The sequence below is a fragment of the Sciurus carolinensis genome, chromosome 5, assembly GCF_902686445.1.
Source record: "Sciurus carolinensis chromosome 5, mSciCar1.2, whole genome shotgun sequence".
NCBI classification, from domain to species: Eukaryota; Metazoa; Chordata; class Mammalia; order Rodentia; family Sciuridae; genus Sciurus; species Sciurus carolinensis.
Window position 1 is genome coordinate 27,153,917 of NC_062217.1, and position 24,365 is coordinate 27,178,281.

The 24,365-nt window shown below is 43.1% G+C and overlaps 1 protein-coding gene across 1 annotated transcript in view; it reads left to right on the plus strand.

Moving 5' to 3' along the window:
• The first annotated feature begins 216 nt into the window (after positions 1-216).
• Positions 217-24,365, plus strand: part of Alox5ap (arachidonate 5-lipoxygenase activating protein) — a 55,432-nt gene continuing 31,283 nt past the window's right edge. The window contains exon 1 of the mRNA XM_047553151.1: positions 217-440. Within this exon, the coding sequence (XP_047409107.1) occupies positions 283-440 (158 nt within the window). The 5' untranslated portion in view covers positions 217-282. The remainder of the gene's footprint in view (positions 441-24,365) is intronic.

The window sequence follows — 24,365 nt, forward strand, 5'->3', positions numbered from 1 at the left end:
GGAGAGGGCTGGGAAGGGGTGGAGCTGCCCAAATGGGTAATTCAAGTCCTCCTAAAGGTGCAGAGTGCTGCAGACATCAGGGGGAGAAGCTGGAGTCTCCATCAGTGCCCTTCTGTTGGAGGGTGAGTGTCTCCCCTCTCAAAACCTCTGAGAACTGAGATAAGAATGACCTCCTCGCTGGGCCATTTATTCCTCCCACTCCCAGAAATAGCATGTTCACGTGGTCGCTGTTGCTGCTGACCTGGAGTAGGATGAGCTTGATTTCTTCTACTTTCTAAAGCAATGCTTTTCCAGGAGAGCTGTGATTTCACACACACAGAACAAAACAAAACGAACAAAAAAGCACCATTTCGGGGCACACAGTCTTTATCATTGGCACCATCAGCAGCAACCCAATTGTCATCAAAAGCATGTACCTGGTGTCTCCCCAACAAGCTACGGTAAGTAGTGTGTGTGCAGTAGTGTGTGTGTGTGTGTGTGTGTGTGTGTGTGTGTGTGTATTTCCCCTGGGAACTACACGCAAGCTGGAGAATGTTGTGTTATTAGCACACAAGGTCAAGTTGCTAACGATGAGATGACCCCTGGCTAGTCTATAATTCTGATGGACAGCTGTAGGCTTTTGTTCCTGGAGCCTCCACGTGACTGATATGGAGGTATAGAAGAAAATTTGGGAAAACATCTCCCCAGAAGCCAGATGACAGCAACAGGAGGGGTAGAAGAGTGGGTGAAGGAAGGGATCTTTCACAAGAGGGGCTATGTTGCTGCCAAAGCTGCTTTGATCTACGACCACTCACCAAAGTACATAATCACTGCAAGAAAGATGGGCACAGAATCACCAATGGAACAGGAACGGAGTCCGAGCGTCAGGCTCCTTCTCTGCTCTTAGCATGTCTAACTAGGTGTCTGTCTGGGCCTCTCATGTGTCCAAGATTTAGGAACGTTTGGTTCACACACCTGATTTCTATGTGTTTCTAAGGCCTTTACCATGCTGCCCAGAAATGCCTGATATTTTGCCCCCAGACCCTTCCCGGCCCTGACTCTCCCCTTGGAATAAGCACACGCAGACTTACTTCTATCTAGCGTGACTTGTCCCAAAACTCTATCTTTTCAGTAGTTTTCCAACTCACCTGCACCAGAAAATTAAAACAAATGATGTCATTAATGTGATCAATATTATTATGCTTCTGAAGATTTAAGGACTCATTGAGGGAGAAGTCACATTACATGCCCCACCACCTTCATTTCACCAAATTTTCTTTATCTTTTGCTCCAGTATTTCTGCCTGAATCAGTTAGGGATTACACAGGGCGACCTTAACAGAGACCTAACTGCTGAGGCTTAACTAATAGGATATATATTTTTGGAAGTATTGTTTACATGGTGTAAATTACACACATTTTAAGCACACAGTTCAATGAATTTTGACAAATGTAATGTAGTTATTTAAAATCGTTCCGTTAAATCATATATTTGTCACCCTAGAGAATTGTGTGATGTTTCTTTCTTGTCAATACCGACCCCTTCCCCCAGCCAGCCTCTGTTCTGATTTCCCTTAGTACAGCTTAATTTTTATCTTTTTCTAGGACTGTGTATAAACGGAATATCACACAATGTAATCTTTTTGTTGATTCTTTTTGCTCAACATAAGGTTTGTGAGATTCAACCATGCTATAGTTCAGATCTGGAATCTCCTCCAAAGTCCCATGTATTAAAGGCTCAGTACTAAGCTTTGTGCTATTGAAAGGTGGCAGAGACCTTTATGAGGTGGGGCCTGATGGGAATGAGTTAGGTCACTGGGGGCATGCCCTCGCAGGGGATTATGGGATGCTGGTCTCTTCCCCTCTCTCTTTCCTTCCTGGTCATGAGGTAAATGAACTTCCTCTTCTCTGCACTATTGACATTTTGCCTTGTCACAAGGGCAAAAGAGACAAGGACAACTGATCATGGACTGAAACCTCAAAACTGAGCCAAAATAACCCTTTTCTGTTTATGAGCTGATTACCTCAAGTGTTTTGTTATATTAATGCAAAGCTGACTAACACAATTCATGTTGTTGAATACATCAGTTTTATTTTCCTTTTTATTTCTGTGAAGTATTACATTGAATAAATATGCTACTATTTGTTTATTCATTTATCTATTGATGGATATTTGGATAGTTCCCAATTTTTGCCTGTTATGTATAAAGTTGTTAAAAATGCTTGCATGAATTTTTCATTTTATGTTGTCCATTTTCTAGGGTAAATAATCATAAATAGAATTGCTGGGTAATAAATAGGTACATATTTAATATTATAAGAAACTGCACAAGCTCTCTCTGTTTCCTGATGATGTGAGCTACTTCCCTCTGCCACACTCTTCTGCCATGATGTTCTGCCTCACCTCGAGCCCAGAGGAATGGAGCCTGCTGTCTGTGGATTGAGACCTCTGAAACCGTGAGCCCTCAAATAAACCTTTCCTCCTTTAAAAAAAAGAAAGAAAGAAATTGCACAACAGTTTTTCAAAGTGGCTTCACTAATTTATACTGTAAGTGGCAACGTACAAGAGTTCTAGTTGTTCCATATGTTCACCAACATTTGGTATTGCCAGTTTAAAAATTTTCGCCATTCCAGTGGCTGCAAAATCTCACTGTGGTTGTAGTAATGATGTTTCTCTGATGACTAATGATACTGAGCATCTTTTCATGTGCTTATGGATCGTCTCTGTAGCTCCCTGTGACATGTTTATTAACATCTTTCATTCATTCTTTAAAAACATTGGGCTATTTTTGCTTGTTTTATTTTTCCATTTATGGCATATATTTTGTGGATATAAGTTCTTTGTCAGATGAATGGCTTATGAATATTTCTTTCAGTTTGTGGTTCACCTTTCCATGTTCTTAATGTCTTTTGATGAGTGGAAACTTTAAGTGTTGATAAAGTTCAGTAAATCGAGTTTTACTTTTATGGCCATTTCTGGGCTCTCTGTTTTGTTCTACTGATCTATTTGTCTACCCTCTTGACAATTTTCTACACTTTTGATTCATATTCTGCTATTATTATTATTAGTTTTTGAGATGGATGAACCAGAGCTGGTGAATCTCTTCAAAGGAGTCATCAAGACCCAAGCTCCCTCCAGCTCTCTGTTCCACCATGCTTAGTGTGGGGAATTTTGTTTTCCAGGTAGCAAGATGGCTGCTCATGTTGGACATCACATTTTAGCCCCTGGTAAAAGGGAATAGGCTGATAATCTGGAAGAGCCCACCTTGTTTTAATAGAAGAAAATGAAAAACACTAAACTAAACCAAGAACACCATGAATTCCTCTCCCAGCAGCTCCAAGCAGAATTCCACTTACATCCTGGAACTGTTCACTCAGTTGCTTCCTAGTGACAGTGGAGACTGCGGAGCTGGATATTTTCGAGGTGGCACATTCCAGAGGAATGCTAGGCACAATTGCATTAATGAACCTCTGACTGGGACAGAAAGGAGTGATTTTACCTGTCAGCTTGGGCAAACCAGAAACCACCCTGAAACTACAGATGGGTCAGTCTCACCTTAACCTGTGGATGCTGCAAGATGGGGAAGGAGCAGACTGGGTCCCTATCCCTCATCCCACCCAAACATAGTCTTAGAATAGAAGGAAAGAGTGAGGATAGAGAGAAATAACCAGGATATATTTTTCTATTGTCTTTTTCCTTCAATTGATTCTAGGTCAGTGCCTCTCAACCTGGCAGGGGAATGCAGAAGGGTTAAAGGTTCCTCAGAGCAAAGCACACCATCTCTACCCATATACTACCTGACCCTTGTGGGTCTTCTTGTTGTGGTGCTGGGAATCGAACCCAGGGCCTTGGGCATGCTACCCTGAGCTACATCTCCAGCCACTGTGGGCCTTCTTTTCAAGTGAGACTTGCTATTGTTGATGGAATCAGTAAAACCTTACGAGAGTTCATACGGAGGCATAGATGTTGTATAGCACTTGTGTTCTCGCTGCATGAAATCCTTGTGATTTTTGTGTCTTGTGCCACCACCAAAGTGAACAAAACTGTGACTTCAGGGTCAGCGTGGCTGTGACTGATTTCACGTCCTTCCCACTCTTCTGTCATTTCTGACAGTTACACATTTTGTGTGCATGTGAAGTTGGGGACAATGTCCCTCCTACCTCCGCCCTTCAGGTCACCACCTTTTTAAATCTAAATGCCCGACTCTCTCTGTGAACATGCGACTCTCTCTGTGTTGTAATGCAACCTCATGGGGTTAGGCCTTCTCTTGGGTCATTTGAAATGTGACCCTTCTTCCTGTTGACAGCACCGCTAAAGGATTTCATTATGGCCCTCACATTCAACGCCCTCTCTCATGTGCAGCATTAGGACTGCAAGTGCAGCCTGCAGTAGGGCTGCCAGGCCCAGCAAATGAAAATACACGCTGTATGAAAGAAATCCTTATACGAAAGCATTATTCATTGTTTGTCTGAAATTAAAATTTAATCAGGTGTCCTGTATTTTGCTGGCTAACTGTATTTGCAATATAAACAGCAATCTCCTACTTAGACCATTGATGACATTTGCAAATCTTGAATCTCTGAACAATAGTTATCTCCTTAAAACCTTACGTTAATCAATGTCTTAGAAACTCAAATCCAAAGCAAGCAGGATGGCAGATGTTTGGGTCCCAGAGATGTCCGGGAGCACAGCCTACAGCTCGGAGCCTGCCCTTTTATTTACTTCAGGACAAAGCAGAGGACCCCTGCACATTGATTGATATAAAAGTCTTTCCGGGTCTCCCAGCATGCATTTGCTGGTTTCCAGTGTGGATACTGCACTGTTTCTTGCCTGTAGTGTGTATCATCCCATTTGCATGATCTGCTGTTGAGTGACTTGTTTTGTCTCTAATGGTATCCTGTCCTTGTTCCTAGAAGACTTCGAGTTGGGTGACAGTAACAAGGAAAGAGCACAGCAGGCTTCACCTGAAACAATTTCTCATTTTGGTGGGATGAACTGAAACATAGGTGCCTCCTATCAGGGGAGCCCTGGGGGTGGTAAAGAATCTGTTTGGATTGGTACCACTGACGTGGGCCATTGTATTAGTTTCCTAGAGTTGTCACACAGAGTACCACGGACTGGGAGGATATGTACAACAGGAATTTATTCTCACAGTTCTGGAGGCTTGCAGAGAGGAAGGTGCTAGGCCCCCAGGACCCCATGCTCTCTCTAGTCTCTCCTAGGCTTTTCTCCTGGTTTCTGGAATTGCCAGCCATCCTTGGCATTCTGTGACTTGCGGAGTACCACGGCAGTGTCTGCCTGTCATCACATGGCACTTTTCCAGTGTGTCTGCCTCTGTGTTTCTTCTTATAAGAACGTGAGTCATACTGGATTAAGGCCCACCCGCCTCCAGGATGACCTCATCTTAACTAATTGCATTCACAAACTGTTTGCAAATAAAGTCACCGTCTGAGGTTCCAGGGTTAGAACTTGAACTTTTTTTTTCAGGGACACAATTCAAATGATCGTAGCCCCTAAAACATGTCTTGGGGTTTGTAAGGTGAGCCAGGACTCAGATGTCAGGGTTATTATTCTTTAAGGTTCAGGAATAAAGTGTTATTATAGGAGAAACATTTTTTCTGCATGTCACACTGGACTGGGTGCTTCCTTAGATGACAACTGAAGATGTCACTGGCTCAGCTAGGGCGTCCGAGCCAGCAGAATATGCCCTCCACCTCCATGAAGCTTGCATGAGAGCCTAGCTCCAGTGGAGAGAAATAAGCTGACCCACAGAGACAGAGCAGCAGGCAGAGAATGTCCTGAAGGCATTTGATCCCTGGTTCTGGACAAGCCTAAGAATGATTTTTCTCCAGCCATGGGTACCTGAGCTCACAAATCTAACTTTTGGCCTTAAGTCTTTTCCAATCCTAAAGTAGTAAAGCTTGGGCAGAAGGGAGGCTCCACGTGTGTTTGAGCAGAACCTGAGATGCTGGATTTTCCGAGACAAAGAAGGGATCTTTGGGGGTGGGGATGAGGGTGCTAGTGGTGATGGAGTCGGGGATTTGTTTCCTAAAGAGGGGAAGATGCTAGGTCCCTAGGCCCCAGGTATTTAAAGAGAGGGTTGTGGTAGAAGGTAGGCCAAGTGAAGTGACCCAGAGGTTGGGAAAGAGGAAGTGTCCGCACAGGGTGCTATGCCACAGCCAAGTCGTCAGGGCTTCCTCCTGCACGGTGCCAGGAAATGACCAAGTGAGGCAATGTTGCAACTTCTGCTCCTCCCTGATGACCAGCCACCACCCTGCAGGTAGAAAGCTGCGGCCACCCAGTGCTGGTGTGGGAGAGTTTGGTCTGGGGAAGGCTGAAGAGGCGCCAGTTACCTAGAAAGGCACAGGCATTGGTTCCCATGATCGGGGCACAGGAGAGGAAGGGGTCACTGCTCTGGTAAAGACCAGGCTGAGGCGGCACTGGCTCCAGTCATGGGGTAGCTCTGCATTTCCTGATCTCTTCACCCTCATGTCCCATTATAGAGCTCTGTGGAAGGAGGAGCCCTGACCAACTGATCCTGCAAGAACTGCGCAGAGCTTGCTTCATCGTGAACCAGGCTTCCAACAACTCTAGAAGGCCAACAGAAACAAAGCGCTCACATTCAACTACTATGCTCCCTGGCACACACAGGAGAATCTACAAATTTCTGAACTGGGGAGGTCACTAAATACACTGGGAAGCCTTGGGAACATACGAGCTCTTGGTGCTGGTGTATATGTGAGCACGTGGGTGTATGATAGACGTCGTGGGTGTTGGATGTGTGTGTGCTGTGCGTGTTGGACGTGTGTGTTGGAGATATGTTGTGTGTGTATTGGGAGCGGTGTGTATCAAGGGTATGTATGTTTGAGTGTTTGATGGGGGTGTGCTGTGTGTTAAGTGTGTGCATATGTGCGTGCACCTTCTACCATGCTTCATACAACTCTGACCTGGTTCCCAAGGCCGCGTGCAGTTGTTCTAAGAGCCACGGTTCTCAGAAGCAGGTGTTGGGCAGCTGGAGTAATCCCAGGATTGATTTCCAACTCACCTTCTTCTGAACCAAGTTTCTTCTAAAATTTTGTTCCTTAAATTTTAAAGTCAGACTCCTAGAAAACAGCTACAGTATTCTTTTTTGCCTTGCATTAAATAACTGATCTCTGGAAGGTGCTCGGTAGTGCTAACTCCCAACCCTGGCTCTTCAAAGCAGGCAGGCTAAGTAAGCACGGGGGAAGTGACAGATGTGCTGACCTTCAGGGATAAGGCCTGGGTTGGGTGTTCAGAGCCACATGGAGCTCAGGCCATCTCCTTGTACCTTGGAGGGAGAAGACAGTCAAACCTTTCTGATGTCTCCTGAGAAAGACACCTGGATAAGGAAGAGTGACCTCTCCTTCCTCACTGAGGTGATCCAGGAGTGAAGTGGGCAGGGACGAGGAGGAGTAAGTGTGGGGTGACATCCGTTTGGATGGGAACCAGTGATTTCATCATTGCTCAGGGCAAATGATCCATTTTGGGAGGTATCATTCATTCTTTCTGGCTCTCCCTGCCTGCCCCTGGCTCCTGCTCAAGAGGCAGCCACCTGGCCACGGAGCTTGGTGTGAGGGTTTCTGCCAGGCTGCTGGCTGCCCCTGAGCTAATGCAGCTCTCCCAGGACCCTGCGCTGATTTCCAGCCTGCTGGTGGATGCTTCGAAGGGGAGGAGATCCTGGGTTTTGGAAATATTGGTAGGTGGTTCTTTTGGGCCTTTGGGGCTTCTGAGAAAGACTCATTTTCCCCAAGCTTGCCAATGGGCCTTGGGCACTTGGAGGGATATCTCTGCTTAGCTTCTGGTCACTGGTTCCTGGTAGGAAACTCAGGGCTTGCTGAAGTGTTCATTGTACTTTGTGGGCAACTCCATTGCTGGCTTCCATCTTATCACTCACTGGAGAATTGTGCTGAACTCTCCTCTGGAGATTGAGTCAAGGTCATGAAGGACTAGTTGGACAGTTGTTTCTTACTTGGTCCTGATGCATCACAACCTATAGAAGGACTATCTTCTTCCTTGGGTTTGTCACCTTGCTTCTGTTCTGGGTTGATGTGTGACCTTGGACCCTTTGCCTAAGCCCCATGGCTATCCATAAAACAAGTAGGTTTCACTGGCTTTGGAGTCTGACACATCTGGATTTGAGTACTGCTTTAGCTTTCTGTGTGACTGCGGCCAAGTCGTGGGGCTCTTTGAGCTTCACTCTCCTCATCTGTAAAAAGGATGATTGTAATAGCACCTTGTCACTGGTTTATTAGTGCATTAGATGAGACTGTGGATACAAAGCATTTGATACACTGCCTGGTACACTTACTGTGCTTGGCATATATTAGTTTTATTATTAGTCTATGACTCTGTGGGTATAGTTCTGCCATATTGCACTGGTCAAGATGAAGGTGGGGAGTGTCTTTTGGGGTTTTCCTTGGGGGCCAAGAATATGTCCAGGTCCATTCTTGCTTCCTCCTAGGTCTGAACATCTTTCTGTTGGTACCATGCAGGGGGAAGGTGATTGCAACCTCTGAAGCCCATGGCTTGGGGAGGGCGGCAGTGTGGGACAGTGTGGGAGTGACCCAGGCTGCCACCACTCCCCTGCCCTCATGGCTCCTCCAAGGTTGAGCCCCTGTGGAGTCTACCCTTGTGTTGTGAAGGGCCTTCCCATTAGGAGGTGTTCAGATGTCTAGGATATTTTGAAAAGTCCCTCACTGACATTCCTTCTATCACATATTAGCATCCCCTTGGATTATTGGGACTTTTAAAGAAATTTATGTTCAGGCAAATGGCCTATTGACCTCTAGAGAGATCATTTTCTGGTCACAAAATCCAGCATCTAAAGTGGTTGGAAACACACCACACACACACACACACACACACACACACACAAGACTTAGTCAGAGTCAAATTTAAGAATGTCAGTTCTAAATAGCCTGATAAGACGTCGTGCAATCTGAATTTGGGGCAACATCTGTCTACCCTGCTGCTGAGACTGAAGTCCCCTTCAGAACTGAACTGTTCAAGGGGTTTGAGTAACTGGGCATGGTAGAGGGTGATTGTGGACACCATATACTAAGAGACCCTCAAGAGGTCAGGGGAATCTCACATGGAAATACCTGCTCTTTTGCCTGACTTGGAGGCTAAGGTTTTATAATTATTATTATTATTATTATTTTGCTTCTCAACTTCTCGAACAGATAGAATTGAACCGATCAACCTGTGGTTGACTTGGGTTTTTAATCAAGAGTGCAGCCTGACCCTGGTCCAGCTGCACCCTTCTCCTCCCTACCATCTCTGCACCCAGGCCTTGATTTACTCTCACCTGCCAATCTCTGCAGCCACCAAGGAACCCTTGGCCCCACACAACTCGTGCCAACTCTTTCTTCTCAGTAACAATTGGATTCTGTGCGTCTCAAGAGTCTGCAGGCAGTGGTTCTCAAACTTGGATGCACACTAATCACCTGAGCAATTTAAAAAATAAGGCTGCCTGAATCTCCCTCCTAGACATGCCGATTTACAATGTATGCTGTGCAACCTGGGCATGAGAAATTTTAATAGCTCCCTGGGTGATTCCAATGTGCAACAAAGTCAGAGAACCATAAATTCAAAACCTTATTCCAGCATGTGGGCTCCATGGAACAATAGTATCAGCTTATCAGAAATGAAGATCTGCCCCTCACTTAGGCTTCCTGAATCACGATCTGGTTCTTATCAAGATTGCTATATTATTTTTTAAAGCATTTTACAATTCTTATTCCTTTTTAAAAAAGATTCCTAAGTTATCTGCTTGCAAGTTAAGGCCTGAAAACTATTGCTTTGAGATACTGGTTTGGTGGTGGTTGTGGGGGTGTGGGGTGGGGAAACAATCTAATTTACCTCTTTAGCATCCATAAGTTCCTTAGTTGTTGCCTGAAGTCTCAGCCCCCAGGTGCAATGCCTTCCCTTGTGCCGTCAGTGACAGCCCATGAATGTTTAGCAGGCTGGGTGTTAAAGGACACCAGCAATGAAGGCCCTCACTCTGACACCAACTGTGAGTTCCAGGGCTCCCCAGTCTACCCTCAGCTTTGATAATTTACTGGAAAGACTCACAGAACTCGCTGGAAGCTGTTACACTCATTGCCATGGTCTCTTAAAGGGAGAAAAACATGAACACAGCCAAAGGAAAAAGCAGAGGCCAGAGGCCTGGAAAGTACCAAACCCAGAGTTTCTGTGGTCCGCTCGCCAGGGAGACATGGCTGCTACTTCCTTGGATCCCGTGCACATTCCGGGACAGCAGAATCTCCCTGCCTCAGACGAATTTGCATCCTGAGAAGCCCATCACAAACTGAAAATACATTTCATCTATGGAACCTACCACACGTCCTAGCTCAGCCCTGCAGCCCACTGTAAAAGGTTGCTTCTTTCCCCTGGTGATGGTGGCTGTCTGGAAGCTGTGGTTGCCGCTGCTAACCTTGTGATCCTGGACACATGGCGCTAGCCTGAGAAAATAATGCAAAATTCCATGTATGATTCCTACTGAATGAATATCACTTTTGCAATATTGCAAAGTCGAAAGTTATTAAGTAGAACCATTGTAATTTGGGGACCATCTGTATTGCTTACAGGGGAAGCTCCCTTGAGCTTTTGATGTTCAGTCTTTACTGGGGTTTCATCATGGGAAACTGACTCACTACCATGTGGCTGATCTCAGTCTGACATACCTGTCCCAAAGTCTCCACTTTAAATCACAAAGGTAGACTCTCCAGGCTGACCTAACGGCCCAAGCAAATACAGGCATCCCACCTGGCAGGACATTGCAAAGGTTCAGAGACTGCTTCCCTGAAGCTCAGGGAAAAAGCCAGACTTTTTTATTGTTCTTCTCCCCAGGTCTCTGACCAGCCTTGCCCCTTCCTCCATTTTCCCTCCTTCCCAAACCTTTCACTGTGTCCTCTGGAACAGTCACCCTATGAACCACAAGCTCTTATGTGCCTCAGCTCTTTCTCAGAACACACCCCTCACCTCTTGCTGTTGCTCGAACCTGGCATCTCTGCATCCTTCTCAAACGAGACCTTTAATTCTCTGTAGCCCACGACCCAGGATCCAAAGGAGGGGTCCACACTGGGGGTCAGGTCACCTCAGGTTGTGGGATGAGGCAGCTCTGCCTTCCCAATGTGGCTTCCTGATCATGCATCCTCCATCCTGCTGGAAAACCCTTGACCTCTGAGGCCATGAGAGCCCTCTCCTGCTAGGTTCACGCCATCCACAGGGTAGACTGTCCCTGCCCCAGGTCCATGGAACATGTGAGTGTGTGCCTCACAGTCCTGCCTTGGTCCAGGCTCCTGCCCTCATCCTGAGGGACGGCAGCATCTTTTGGACGTCGTGGCCTATGCAGCTTTATTTTTGTGCTCAGGCTACTTAAATTAAAAGGAGCTCTCTTGCTGTCACATTGCCATTTCTTACTGCGGCCATTGTTTCTACTTCTGGTTGTCCCTTCCTCTGTTGGTGCAGTGATGGCTGTGGTAAAACCTTACAGGCTTAGGGGTCACATGACCAGGGTCTGAGGCTTGTCTCTGTTGTTAGCTAGTTGTGCGATGGTGGGAAATATACTTACACTTTTCAAGCTCAAAATCACTCATCCCTCTTTGTGGTGACAATGGAGGTTGACATTTTTTTCATAAAAACTAAGGGTTATGGTGGAGGTGAGGTGCTCAGGACAGTATATGGTACACATAGAACACTTAATAAATGTTGGCAATTATTGCTATGGTTAGAACTTGAGCTTCACCATAATTTGTGTGACCTCCTTCAGTATCTTAATCTATAAGATGGGGACAATGATACCCTCTTCCCAAGGTTGTTGTGAAGATTAAAGTAATATGTATAAGATGGCTTGAATTTAGTTGCATTTAACAACTGTTCCCATATCCTTGGTCTCATTTCAACTACTCTCTTGCTTATTATCTGCTGCAGGTATAGACTTTAGATCACTAGGCTTGTTAAAGTTGTTTATAAAATGACCAGTCTCTTCAGGGCATATCCAAGAGTCAAATGCTGTTTAACGAATATTCTGAGCTAAACCTACTTTGATTGCTTGGGGTCATCTTTTGTGATGACACAGTTGGTTGTTCATTCTAGATAAGTGGGGTTAAGGACAAGTTCCAGAGGAGCACGGTGACATTGGGGATGCTCAGGGATGCTCTGGTGATAAATTTGCATCAGTTCTAATTTGTGAGTGTGATTCAAACACAGCCTGAGAACAATAGGACTGAGGTTCAAATACTTTGTTTTCCTTTTGTGTGAGGATACTTCGAATGTGTGTGTTTGCATTTGGAAAATGTGATTGACTTTTATATTCTAATTTTGCAATATTATATACTCTTGGATGCTATAGATTACTTAAACTCCCTGGCTGCCTAAAAAAAGATCTGCTAAGTGGTTCTCAACAAGCTTCATATACAAGGTAAATTGTATTATCTTTCATGATATGTGAGAACATCTGTTTTTCTTTTAATGCAGCAAACATATAAGGGTCTCTTGGGATATCTTTTAAATCAACTTAATACAATATTCGGGAAGGATAAGTAAAATATAATCACAGGCGTAAGGGACTGTGAACATTTCATATTAATAACATTGGAACCTTATGTTTAATGCAGTGCTAAAAGTTGACAATTAAACAAGTAGGAGTCAGGAAATTCAATTAAAATGATCACAGCAATATGAATTCAGCCACATCCTGTATTAGTTATGAAATCCATTTAACACAGCAAACAGTAATGTCTTCAGCTAGTTTATTCGAAAAGAAAACAGGAACAAAAACACTTTAATGCTATATATACTCTACTAATGTGGTCAGGCTAATTTGCTGGGGGAAAAATGTAACTTTTGAATATTGGAATGCACAGTCATTTAATATGAGTATTCTGTCCCCTTGCTTGTTGCATAATTTCTGTCAATGAAGGGAAGAACCAGTCAAGCAGCTCCTCTTCTCCCTTCTCACGCCTAAGAGAATGGCTCCTCTGTGCCCTGGCACATCATCCTGCGAGCACAACAGCTGTTCTCATTTTTCTCCTCCCTTCTCTGTGGGCATAGATGCTCTTGTTGCAGGGCTTGGAATCCAGTCCCAAGGTGGGTGTGGATTCTGCACCTCTCATCTAGAGCTGCAATGCCCCGACCCCACGCACTGGGCAAGGGAAGCCTAGTTTGTAATTTGGTTCGCCAGTCATGGCACAGGGTTCGTGAATCGTCATTGATTCCACCCCAGGCATCTTCCTTCTGCTAGCCCAACACACCTCCTGCTTCCTCCCCTGTCGGGAGGCCATAGGAGATGGGCATTCATTTTTCATATCATACAACTGCATCGAGTCCAATTTTGCCATGTCACAATGGCACTGCTGAATGGTGTGGGGCAGGGCTGCAGGGCTTATTCACTCAAGAATATCCAGTCAACCAAGACTGAGAACTTCAGTCACATACCCAAACACCCCCTGACCAAGTACTGGGAGAATGATGATAGTAAAAGGGTCCTGAAGGGACTTCTCAGGGAGTGGCTCCTATATTCATTCAGTTGTGAAGTCAGAAATCTGACAGTCCTTCTGTTTTTGGGAGTCCACTATTTGGGGACAGCCCTCAAATCCACCAACTTCTACCTCATGCCATTGTCACCACCCAAGTCTTCTCTACCATCTTTTCTCCACGGACCTCTGGCATGGGACTCCAGCTGCTCTCCCTGTTTCCCTCCAATATGTGCTCCACACTGCAGCCAGAGCCACCTCCTAAGACGCAAATTCAGTTGTGAGACTGTTCCTCCTAAAGTCTTCTAGTGGCTTCTCCTTGCCCCAGGATCATTTGGAAAGTCCTTGATGGGACTGGCAAGGCCCTTTGTGATGTGGTTCCCTAAGCTCCTTCCACACCACAGTTTCAATCTCTTTTCTAGCTAAATGGAAAATATTTCAGTTCCTCAAATGCATCATGAGTTTCTTTTTGTTCAAGATCTTTGAATATATTATTTCGTCTTTCCTCATGTCTTTACCAAGATACCATATCCTTTGGGTAGATTTTCCTGTGATCCTGTGTGAGGAAGACTGCCATAACTGACTATTCAATATCTTTTCTCCATTCATCTCAGACTCTATTTGAGCCAGTAGTGTGTCTGATGGAAAGACTCTATTTCTGGTTTCCTCTGCAGCCAGGAATAGCCATGCAACAACATTCCGACCAGTGAGAAATGAAAGTTCAAAAGTGGTCTTTGATCTTTCTCTTTCATGCTTCCTAAATGCAGAGCTGATCGCAGATACTCCAGAAACCATCTAAGACAATCAGGTTATATTAAAATGGAAGATATACCTTATTATGGCAGGAGAAGAAAGAAGTCAGCTGGGTCCTTGTTGATCTTGAGGTTGACACACCAACCCTGGTTTGCTTATCACTGGAGTTCCTTTACATGAGAGAAAATAAACTCTCATTTAATGACTTAAATGTCTAAGTGTTGAGTCATTGCTATTTGGTGTTTTTTTGCTTATATGCAAATGACTGAAACCTAACTGGTATTAACACTGACTGGGTTTATTGCTTAATATAAAACCAGTGCATAGCACATGGTGTATATCCTTGTTGAATGAGTGAATAAATAAAAGAACGCAGAAGATATAAAATTTTTAGTTTTCCTACCTAATGTCATCTGATTCTCTTTAGGGACTGGGTTTATAGAACTGTATCTAATCCATGATTCTTTTAATAGATCAGTGGGAGATGTTGGATCACTTCTAACTAATTACTTGGAACTGTGTGTGTGTGTGTGTGTGTGTGTGTGTGTGTGTGTGTGTGTGCGGTGCTGGGGATTGAACCCAGGGCCTTGTGCATGCAAGGCAAGCACTCTACCGACTGAGCTATATCCCCAGTCTTACTTGGGACTCTTCTAATCATACATGTTTAAAAATAGTTGCCATGTTGAAGATTCTATAAGATCATGATTTGTTTCAGATCCAATGACTCATTGCTAAGAGATAAAAGAAGTAGATTATGTAGACAGAGTAATGTGTAATAAATTATTGTAAAGGGTAGGGTATATAATCCATGTCTAGATTTTTTTATTTTTTATTTTTTGGTATGTGGATGTCTGTTTTTGCACCATTTGTTAAAAAGATTATTTTGGCACCATTGTACTGTTTTTGCTTCTTTGTCACTGATCTATTGACTGTAATAACATATTAGTTTATTTATGGGCTCTCTTTCCCACTGATCTATGTTCTTTTGTTAATATCAGAGTGTTTTGATTTCTCTTTTTTGTAATTCCTAAAGAAGTGTCAGTCCTCTTACTTTGTCCTTCTCTTTCAATATTATTGGCTCTTCTAAGTCTTTTGCTTCTCCACATAAACTTTAGAATCAGTTTGTTGATATTCACAAAATGACTTGCCTGGATTTGATTGGTATGGCATTCAATCTAAAGTTTAAGTTGTAAAGAACTGACATCCTGATAATATGGAATCTTCCTATTGATGAACATGGGATATTTTTTCTTTGATTTCTTTCATTAGAGTTTTTTAGTTTTCCTGTCTAGATCTTGTACATATTTGGTTAGATTTAGGACTACACATTTTCATTGAAAATGTAAATGGCACTGTGATTTTAATTTTAAAGTTCAGTTGCTCATTGTTGGTATATAGGAAAGTAATTTTTTTTGTATAATAAACCTATATCCTGCAACCTTGCTATGATGGTTTGCTAATTTCAGGAGTTATTATTGATTCTTTCAGATTTTCCATGTAGATGATCATGTCATTTGTGAAAAAAGACAATTTTATTCTTTCCCTCCCAATTTGTATATCTCTTATTTCCTTTTCTTATCTTATTCTTTATCTAGTACTTTTCAATACAATGTTAAAAAGAAGTTGTTTGGGAGACTTCCTGGCCTCATTTGGTATTTTAGTGGGAAAGCTTTGGGTTCTCTCCATGAAGTAGGTTATAACTGTAGACTTTTTTTTGATGCTCTTTATCAACTTGAGGAAATTTTCCTCTATTCTTAGTTTGCTGAGAATATGTTGATAATTGAAAAATGCCCATATTTTATATCAGCAAATTGAGAGGGGAGCAGAGCCCATAAAAGGTGAAAGATAGACTAGAAAAAAGGCTTAATTCTACTATTTGCTTGGTCAAGTTAGTGTGGGTCTCAGTTTATATCTTGGCAAAGTGGACTGAATAAAATAATGCATTTAGAGTGCTTAGCATGGTTTTAGGCAGAAACTCAATGTTATCTACTACTATTCATTCTTGGGTGGGGTTCCTCTTCCAGTATATACTGCCCAATATTCTAGGATTCAGGTTTAAAATATGACCATTCCATTTAATTGGGATAGTTGGTCCCTATACATTTTGCTTGAGGTTAAGTTACACAGTGACCCAAATTCATGAAGACATTTCTCCAAGTTCCTAACAGAATCAGGCAAATTCCTGTCTTTTAATTGATTGCTCATTATTTGAACTCATTTGTGTTTAATGCCATCTTTTTGATGACTTTATTTTTTCTTGTCACCTTCCTTCTTTTGGGATAGTAACCCAACTTCATATTGGGTGGCTTCTAGACGAAGATAGAAGATGATCTGAGATAAGCAGCAACTTATAGATAGCCATTTCATTGTTTTTTTTCCCCTTCCTTACAGGTGAAATTTATTTATTGTTTGGACCAGGACATCTGATTACCTTAGAATCATGATGGGTGATCATATCATGTAACTACTTAAAACAGAAACCAAAGTAAGCAGAAGAACAAGGTTGTATAATAAGATGTGAGTGCACGTGGTTTGACCCCATAGGCAACATTGCTGGTCTGTGTAGGAAAAAAGTTAACAGAGCTTTCCTTCCCTCCCTCCCCCTCCCTCCCTCCTTTCTCTCTCTCTCTTTCTTTCTTTCTACCAAGGATTGGACCCAGGGACACTTAACCACTCAGCTGCTTTCCCAGATCTTTTTATTTTTTATTTTTATTTTGAGGTAGGATTTGCTAAGTTGCTTAGGGCCTCCTTAAGTTGTTGAGGCTGATTTTGAACTTGGGATTTTCCTGCCTCAACCTTCCAAGTCACTGGGATTACAGGGATGCACCACCACACCTGGTCTCACCTAATATTTCTTCACTAATGCAAGGTCAGGAGATCTTATATCCCATAGATTATACAATGTAGTTAATATAAATTCCTTTGTTGAACCTTTATTAAATAAAGTGATTCATATTTCTGTGCAATTTACTTGAACCTGTAGGTGAATAATACTTCTGAGCTGACTACACATCAAAAATTTTTTGAAAAGCTCTTTAAGAGTCAATTTTATTAAGGTATAATTTACATACAATAAAATGTGCCCATTTAAAGTATATAGTTTGATAAGTTTTGACAAATGCATACTTCCATATAATCATTAGCAGAATAAGGATATAGAACATTTCTATCACTCCAAAGGAGATTCTCTCCTGCCCATACCCAGTCAAAACCCAGCCCCAGATTCAGGCAACTCTTGATCTGTTTTCTGTCACTATAGATTGTACTTATCTTTTCTAGAGGTTCATGCAAATAGAATCATATAACATGCCTCATTTTATCTGTCTTTTTTTGTTCAGCATAATGGCTTTGAGATTCATCTATGTCATAAGCATCAGTAGTTTATTCCTTTTTATTACTGAATAATTCCATTGTAAGCATATACCACAATTTGTTTATTCATTCACCTGTTGATGGACATTTGGGTCATTTCCATTGTTGGGTTATTTTGAATAGATGGCTACAAACATTACAGTACAGGTCTTTGTGTGGACATGGGATGGATTCGTATCTCTCTCTCTTTCTCTCTCTCTCTCTCTCTCTCACACACACACACACACATACACAAATCTGAGGCCTGGCTATGCTATGAAATTTCTCAGGGATCTGGTGGTCTGGGTCATGGCAAATTATTCATCCCAAGATGAAGGACAAGGTTTTGCTTCTGATTCTCCTGCCACATAGAAAAAAGCCTAGTGCATAGTAGACTTATTTGGATTTTGGAGCTAGCATGTAGCTCATTTGAGCATGCTATTCCCATTCACTTACTGAGTAACCTATGAAACTTCCAGTTTTGAGTGAGAACCCAGAACAACGAAGTCTCTGTATACAAGTTCAGGCTACTGTGCAAACTGCTCTGTGACTTAGGCCTTAAGACCCAAATGATATAACAGACTTGAAGCTTCAGGGATAGATAGGGATGCTGTTCGGAGTCTTTGGCAGGCCTTTCCCCCAAGGATTTTGGAGCAGAGAGGTACCATCCTCTGAAGATAAATATTCTCTTTCTTAGAAACACCTGGCCCACTATTAATCATAAACACTGAATGAATCACAGTGGGCCACCACGTTTTGTGACCTGAGCTGTCCATCATGAACCAGCATCACCTGACTCAAGTCAGAAAGTTGGGTGCACGCAGCAGCATTTCATCATCAAAGGGACTCAAGTAGGTCCTGCAGGAAAAAAATACATTGCAAGAGCAAGTGGCACATGCCTTCCTCCAGCGCTGTTGCCAAGTCGACTGCTCCTTCTCCGTCGCCTCAGCCCCATGGGTAGTTTCCAATAACTAGTTGACTAAGGCAGAAAAAATTGGATTGTGTTTTCCTGGTCTCTGCACATTGGCTGGCCCTGCCAAAATGGACAGTTGCAGCACTACAGGTCCACTCTGGGGTGCCCCCGAAGGACAGCGGTGAAGGAAAATCCCCTCAGAACTCTGAGCAGTACCAAAAGTGTTCATTTTGCCTAGAAGAAAAGTTGGTCATAAGTACAGACTAAATAACTGACAGTGGCTAATAATTTAGCCTGATGGTGAGAACTCAGAATGGACGAGATCGGAAAGCCAGTGACTAGGAGTCTGGGGAAGAGACGTGGATAGAATCATCTGCACAACGAAATGTGAGACTATATGAATGCTCACCATAAAACAGCCACAGTAGGGAAAGATCCTAATACTCAGGCAGCCGAGATTATCCATCCTGACGTCATCAGCCAGCCTCTTTCCTCAGTCATCTTGGCTCTTGTTCAATGTGCTAACAAATAACGGCCATGAGGGCAGGGCCACGTGTGGACACAGCCACATGGACTTTTACCCATCAAGGCTAATTGGCTCAAACTATTGCTGAGCGCTCAACCTGCCAAGAGAAGACATCTACACCAACATGGCCCCGTTCCTGGGGTTGGGGGTGATTAGCAAGCCGCCTGGTGCCTGGCTGATTGTATTGGAGCACTTCCATCATGGAAGAGGCAGCGCTGTCTTTCTTCACCTTCGTAGACATTTACTTGGGGTATGGATTTGCCTTCCCTCACTAGAATGCTTCTGCCCAAGGATTTAATTTTGTTTTCCATCCATCATTGTTTCTGAACAGAGAAGTAGCTTAACATCCAAGGAAGAACAGCAATGGGCTCATGGTCCTGGGCTTTACTGGTCTTAGAGTGAAACGTGGCCTGATTCGAATAGTGGAATGGATTTTTAAAGGTTCAGTTATAATACATCAGGTGGCAACACCTTGCAGATCTGGGGTTCTGTTCTCCAAGAGGCAGTGTGTGCTCTACATCAGTGACTAACTGTGATGCAAGTTTTCCCACACTCAGGATTCATTGGTTCAGCAATCATGGGGTTAAAAATGGGATTGGATTTTCTCACTATGGCCTCTGGTTACAGCCATGAAGGTTTCCTACCCATCTCTGTGACTTTCAGCTCAGCTAGTATAGAAATCTTAGTTCCTATGGGGGGAAGCTTCCATCGGGGAACACAATGCCAAGTCCCTTAAATGAACCAACAGGCGAGGAAGGGGAGTTCCTTTCCCACCTGGGGTGACTGGTCCTAATCACTAAGGGGAGGTTGGACTGCCAGTACACAGTGGAGGTGAGGGTGGGTACTCCATGTCTGGATTACTGTCAATGGACAACAATAACAACCCAATACATGCAGGACTGACAACGATTCAGACCCTTCAGGAACAAAGATTTGGGTCACCTCACCAAGGAAGGATCTTGGGCCAACTGAGGAGTCAGCTGAGGGCAAAGGGACTGTAGAATAAATAGGAGAAGACAATTATAAGTATTAGTCAACAACTACACAACCAGTTCTGGAAACAAAGACATTTCTTGATATAATTATATTTGTGTATATATTAGCCATTTTTTCAATTCCTCTATTTAATTTCCCTCCTGTGTAACATGATGTGATAATTACTACTAGTTAACATTGTATCTCAGTATTTAAGTTACCAGCTATCAAAAAGGGAAAGTGACTTGGTTACAAGCAGAATGAACATCACCCAGAGAAGAATGAGTTTGGTACCCTCTTTTGGGGGAGAGGTAAGTGTTTTGCTGATGGAAGATGATTCTGCCCTTGTCTTTTCTGGAAGTTAACTTTGGTGTGGTTACAGTGGTGTACTTGGCTGGTCAGTTGACAAGTGTGGACTATGTGCCAGTTTACCAATGCTGGGTCTGTGTTTCCTGGAATTCACTTCCCTGCAAAGTTCTGGGTTAGTGTGGGACACCGTGACATACATGAGTTCAGGAAAGAGGAAGCGAAGGAGCAGCCACCTATCTGTGCTCAGCAGGTGTGGTGGGGCACAAGGTTCTGCCACACATCATTGCTAACTTGCCAGTTCACCTGGCTGAACACTGGGGCTTCGGGTCAGTGAGTGACAGGCATGTTCCAGCCCATTCTAGTAGTTTTCTGCAGATTTCCATGGCAACTCAGCTTCGCAGGCTTCCGTCTGTCCTTACTTCCCATTCTTCATGTCCTTCTTCCTTTCCTGACAGCCTGACAGATTTTAGGGTTTAGCACCAGCCCACAGAAACAGCAGTCTCATTGTTAGGGATAAAACTGTGTCCCCCAGCAAGATATGTTGAAGTCCTAACTCCCAGTCCTTCAGAATGTGGCCTACTTTAGATCTTTTATTTTATTTATTATTTATTTTATATGTGGTGTTGAGGATCGAACCCAGGGCCTCACACATGCAGGCAAGTGCTCTACCACTCAGCCACAACTCCAGCCCATCTACTTTGGAAATAAGGTCATCGTAAAGGTAATTAATGAAGATGAGGCCATATAGGAGTAGGGTGGGCCCCTAACAGAATGTAACCTGTGTCCTCGTGAAGGTAGAGACAGGAGAGGAGAGTGCCACCTGACCCTGGAGGCAGAGACCTGAGCCAAGGAACAGCAAGGATTATCCCCAGAAGCTAGGGAGGGGCAAGGGAGCACCTTCCTGCGGGAACCAGCCCTGCCCACACTTGGAGTTTAGATTTCTGGTCTCCAGAACTGTCAGACAGTGACTTTCTGTTGTTTAAACCATTCAACTTGTGGCACTTTGTTACAGTAATCCCCCAGAGACAAAAATACAAAAATTGTTTAACTAACTCCCCTAATCACATAGGTTAAATTCCTATAACAAATCTCTTAAAAGAGCCTGTATATGTAAATGTAGATACCTAACTATATATTTAAGAATATATAATATCTCCAAATGGTTCTGCTTCTTTGGTCAAATCCTGGCTGATACAAGATAGGAATTTTCATTTCTTTTGAAGAAATTCCAGAGTGGAATTGCTAGGTCATATTAGTGAGTGTAACTTTTTGAGAAACCGACAAACTTTTTCCAAAGTGTTTTTATTTACATGTTTCTACTTTTACATTTACCATTTTACATTCTTACCAGTAAAGGATGGGTTCCAGTTCCTCCTCCCCTTGCTCACCATCCTCATGGTTCTGTGTTATCTCATTGGGGGTTTAATTTGCATTTCCTTGGTCATTAATGACGGTCCATTTGTCATCTGTACATCTTCTTTTGTAAAAAGTCTTTTCAAGTCATTTATCAATTTATTTTATTTTATTTTTTGTTGTTGTGTAGATTGAACCCAGCCAGAGTTGATGGTGCTAAGCACTGTACCACTGAGCTATATCCCCACCCCAATTAAGCAATTTTAAAAATGGGGTGGTTTACCTTGTTATCATTTACTGGAAGTAAGTTATTTATGTATTCCAGAAGTAAGTTCATTGTCAGATTTAAGTATTGCAACTATTTTTCTCCCTGCCCACGACTTGCCTTTTATTTTCTCATTGGTATCTTTTGAAGAGCAAAAGAGCCTTACATTTTGATGAAGTCTGATTCATTGAATTTCTTGTTACCTAGCTCATGCTTTTTTTTTGTTATCTAAGAAATATTTGCTTTCTTCGTGGTCACAAAGAATTTCTCTTATGTTGTCTTCTAGAAGCTTTATATTTTTAGCTTTTAGGTTTATATTTAAGACTCGTATCTAGTTTCATTTTGTGTGTTTACTGGGAACGGCCAAGGTTCTCTTTCTTTCCCATATGAATATGTGGTTGTTCTAGTACTTTTTGTTGAAAAGACTTGCCTTCCCCCATTGAATTATTTTGTCAAAAGTGAACTGAGCAGATGTGAACATCACAGCTATTTTTTTTTCCAGTGCTGACAAATGAACTCAGGGCCTTGTTCACACCAAGCACGTGCTCTATCACAGAACCACATCTCCCGCCCAAACACCACGATATTTTTTTTTAATGGTGAATTAGTAGGAGCACCCCTTTGTCTTTGAAATGCTTTTATTAATGCATTGTAGTCAAACGTAACAGTGGGTTCATTATGACAATCACACAAGCGTGGAAATTTAATTTGCTCCGTTTCAGTTCCAGTTTTTCCTCTTTCCCTTCCTTACGCCCTCCCTCTAATTCCCTTCCTCTATTTTCTACTGGTCTTCCTTCTATTTATTTATTTATTGGCTAAACAATTTTTTTTTCATTTAAAAATTTGTTCTGATTGGTTTTACATGATAGGAGAATGCATTTTGACACATTGTACACAAATGGAGCATAACTTCTCTTTCCTCTGGCTATACATAGAGCTGAGTCACACCAGTAGTATAATCATACATGTATTTAGGGTAATAATGTCTGTCTCATTCTATGGTTCTTCCCATCTCCACGCCCCTCCCCACTCCCCTCTGTATAATCCAAAGTTCCTTCACTCTCCCTACTACCCTCCCCTCTACTATGGATCAGTATCCGCTTGTCAGAGTAAACATTCAGCCTTTGGTTTTGGGCAATTGACTTATTTCACTTAGCATGATATTCTCTAGTTCCATCCATTTACCTGCAAATGTCATAATTTTATTCTTCTTTAGGGCTGAGTAATATTCCATTAGAAACACACAATTTTTAATCCTACCTGAACTGAATGTTCCCAAGGCAGGTCATGCCCATTACTGATCTCTTCGTAGAGAGCCTGTAAGACAGGTGAAGCTGAGGTGCACGAGTGAATGCATGTCTAACCTTCGTTTTTATACAAGACACTGCACATGTTATTTTCCATTCTTATGGGTCACTTGCTTAATTTTCCTACAAACTCATAAATAATACACTGTGTGCATGTGTGTGATAGGAGAGGGAAAGGGTTTTGTAGATACTTCTTTGTTTCCTGCGTCTGTGTGAATGTCCATGGACTTGTATCAGCTTGCTTTGCAGTGCTGTGATCAGCTTATAGCTTGAGACACTAGCGCAGGGCGATCACATCTGTAAATACCACTTTGATTTGTAAAGCGCCTGCCTCTGTGCCCTCAGCACGTGGGCCATTTAGTCAACAGCCCTTCAGGTTGTAGCAGATTCGCTCTCAGTTTCCTCATCTGTAGAATGACGTGAGGATTCATCTCAGTTTGGTTCAATTCAGTCCAGAACCACAGGCTGTTCATGGAAGGAGAAGCTCTCTGATTGTGACCAGGGAAGGAGAAAGGACACTCAAGGCTGACTTGGTCCTCTCAAAGAGCATTCGCCTGTGACTTCTGGAATAACTGGTTTCTTTCTTCATATCGCTTGTCTTTCAGATCAATATTAATCTGAATATTCTTCAGATCAACCGAAATGAAAAGAAACAGGTGTGTGCCTGGAGACCTGGGCCGCACCTCTATGCCTCACCTGGGGTTGGTGCCTCTTCATGTGCCCTCTTTGTCACTACCTCTGTGCAGGTATGTCCTCGGCCTGATGAACACGGAGGACACCTTGAATGGGAAGTGAAAGAAAGAGAGCGCATGAGACGGCAGCACCCACCCTGAGGTGAGGATGAAGCCAGCGTGGATGTGGCCTCCTGTTGCCATGGCGACGGCTGTGCCTTCACTCTAAGTGGATGAGCAGCCTCCATGTTTTTAAATAGCAGCTGGTCAGTGCCACTGCTGTCCCTGTGTTGCTGCCCCCTCTGAGTCGCTGCTTGGCCCCAGCTGTCCTGAGCTCTGTTGACAAATGGTTGTCCTTCACAGTCAAACTACTAACAGTACTCTAATTAATGAATGTGCTAATTATCCATCCCTACTCCCAGCACATTTGTCTAACTAAGCTGTCACACACAGACAAGTGCAGC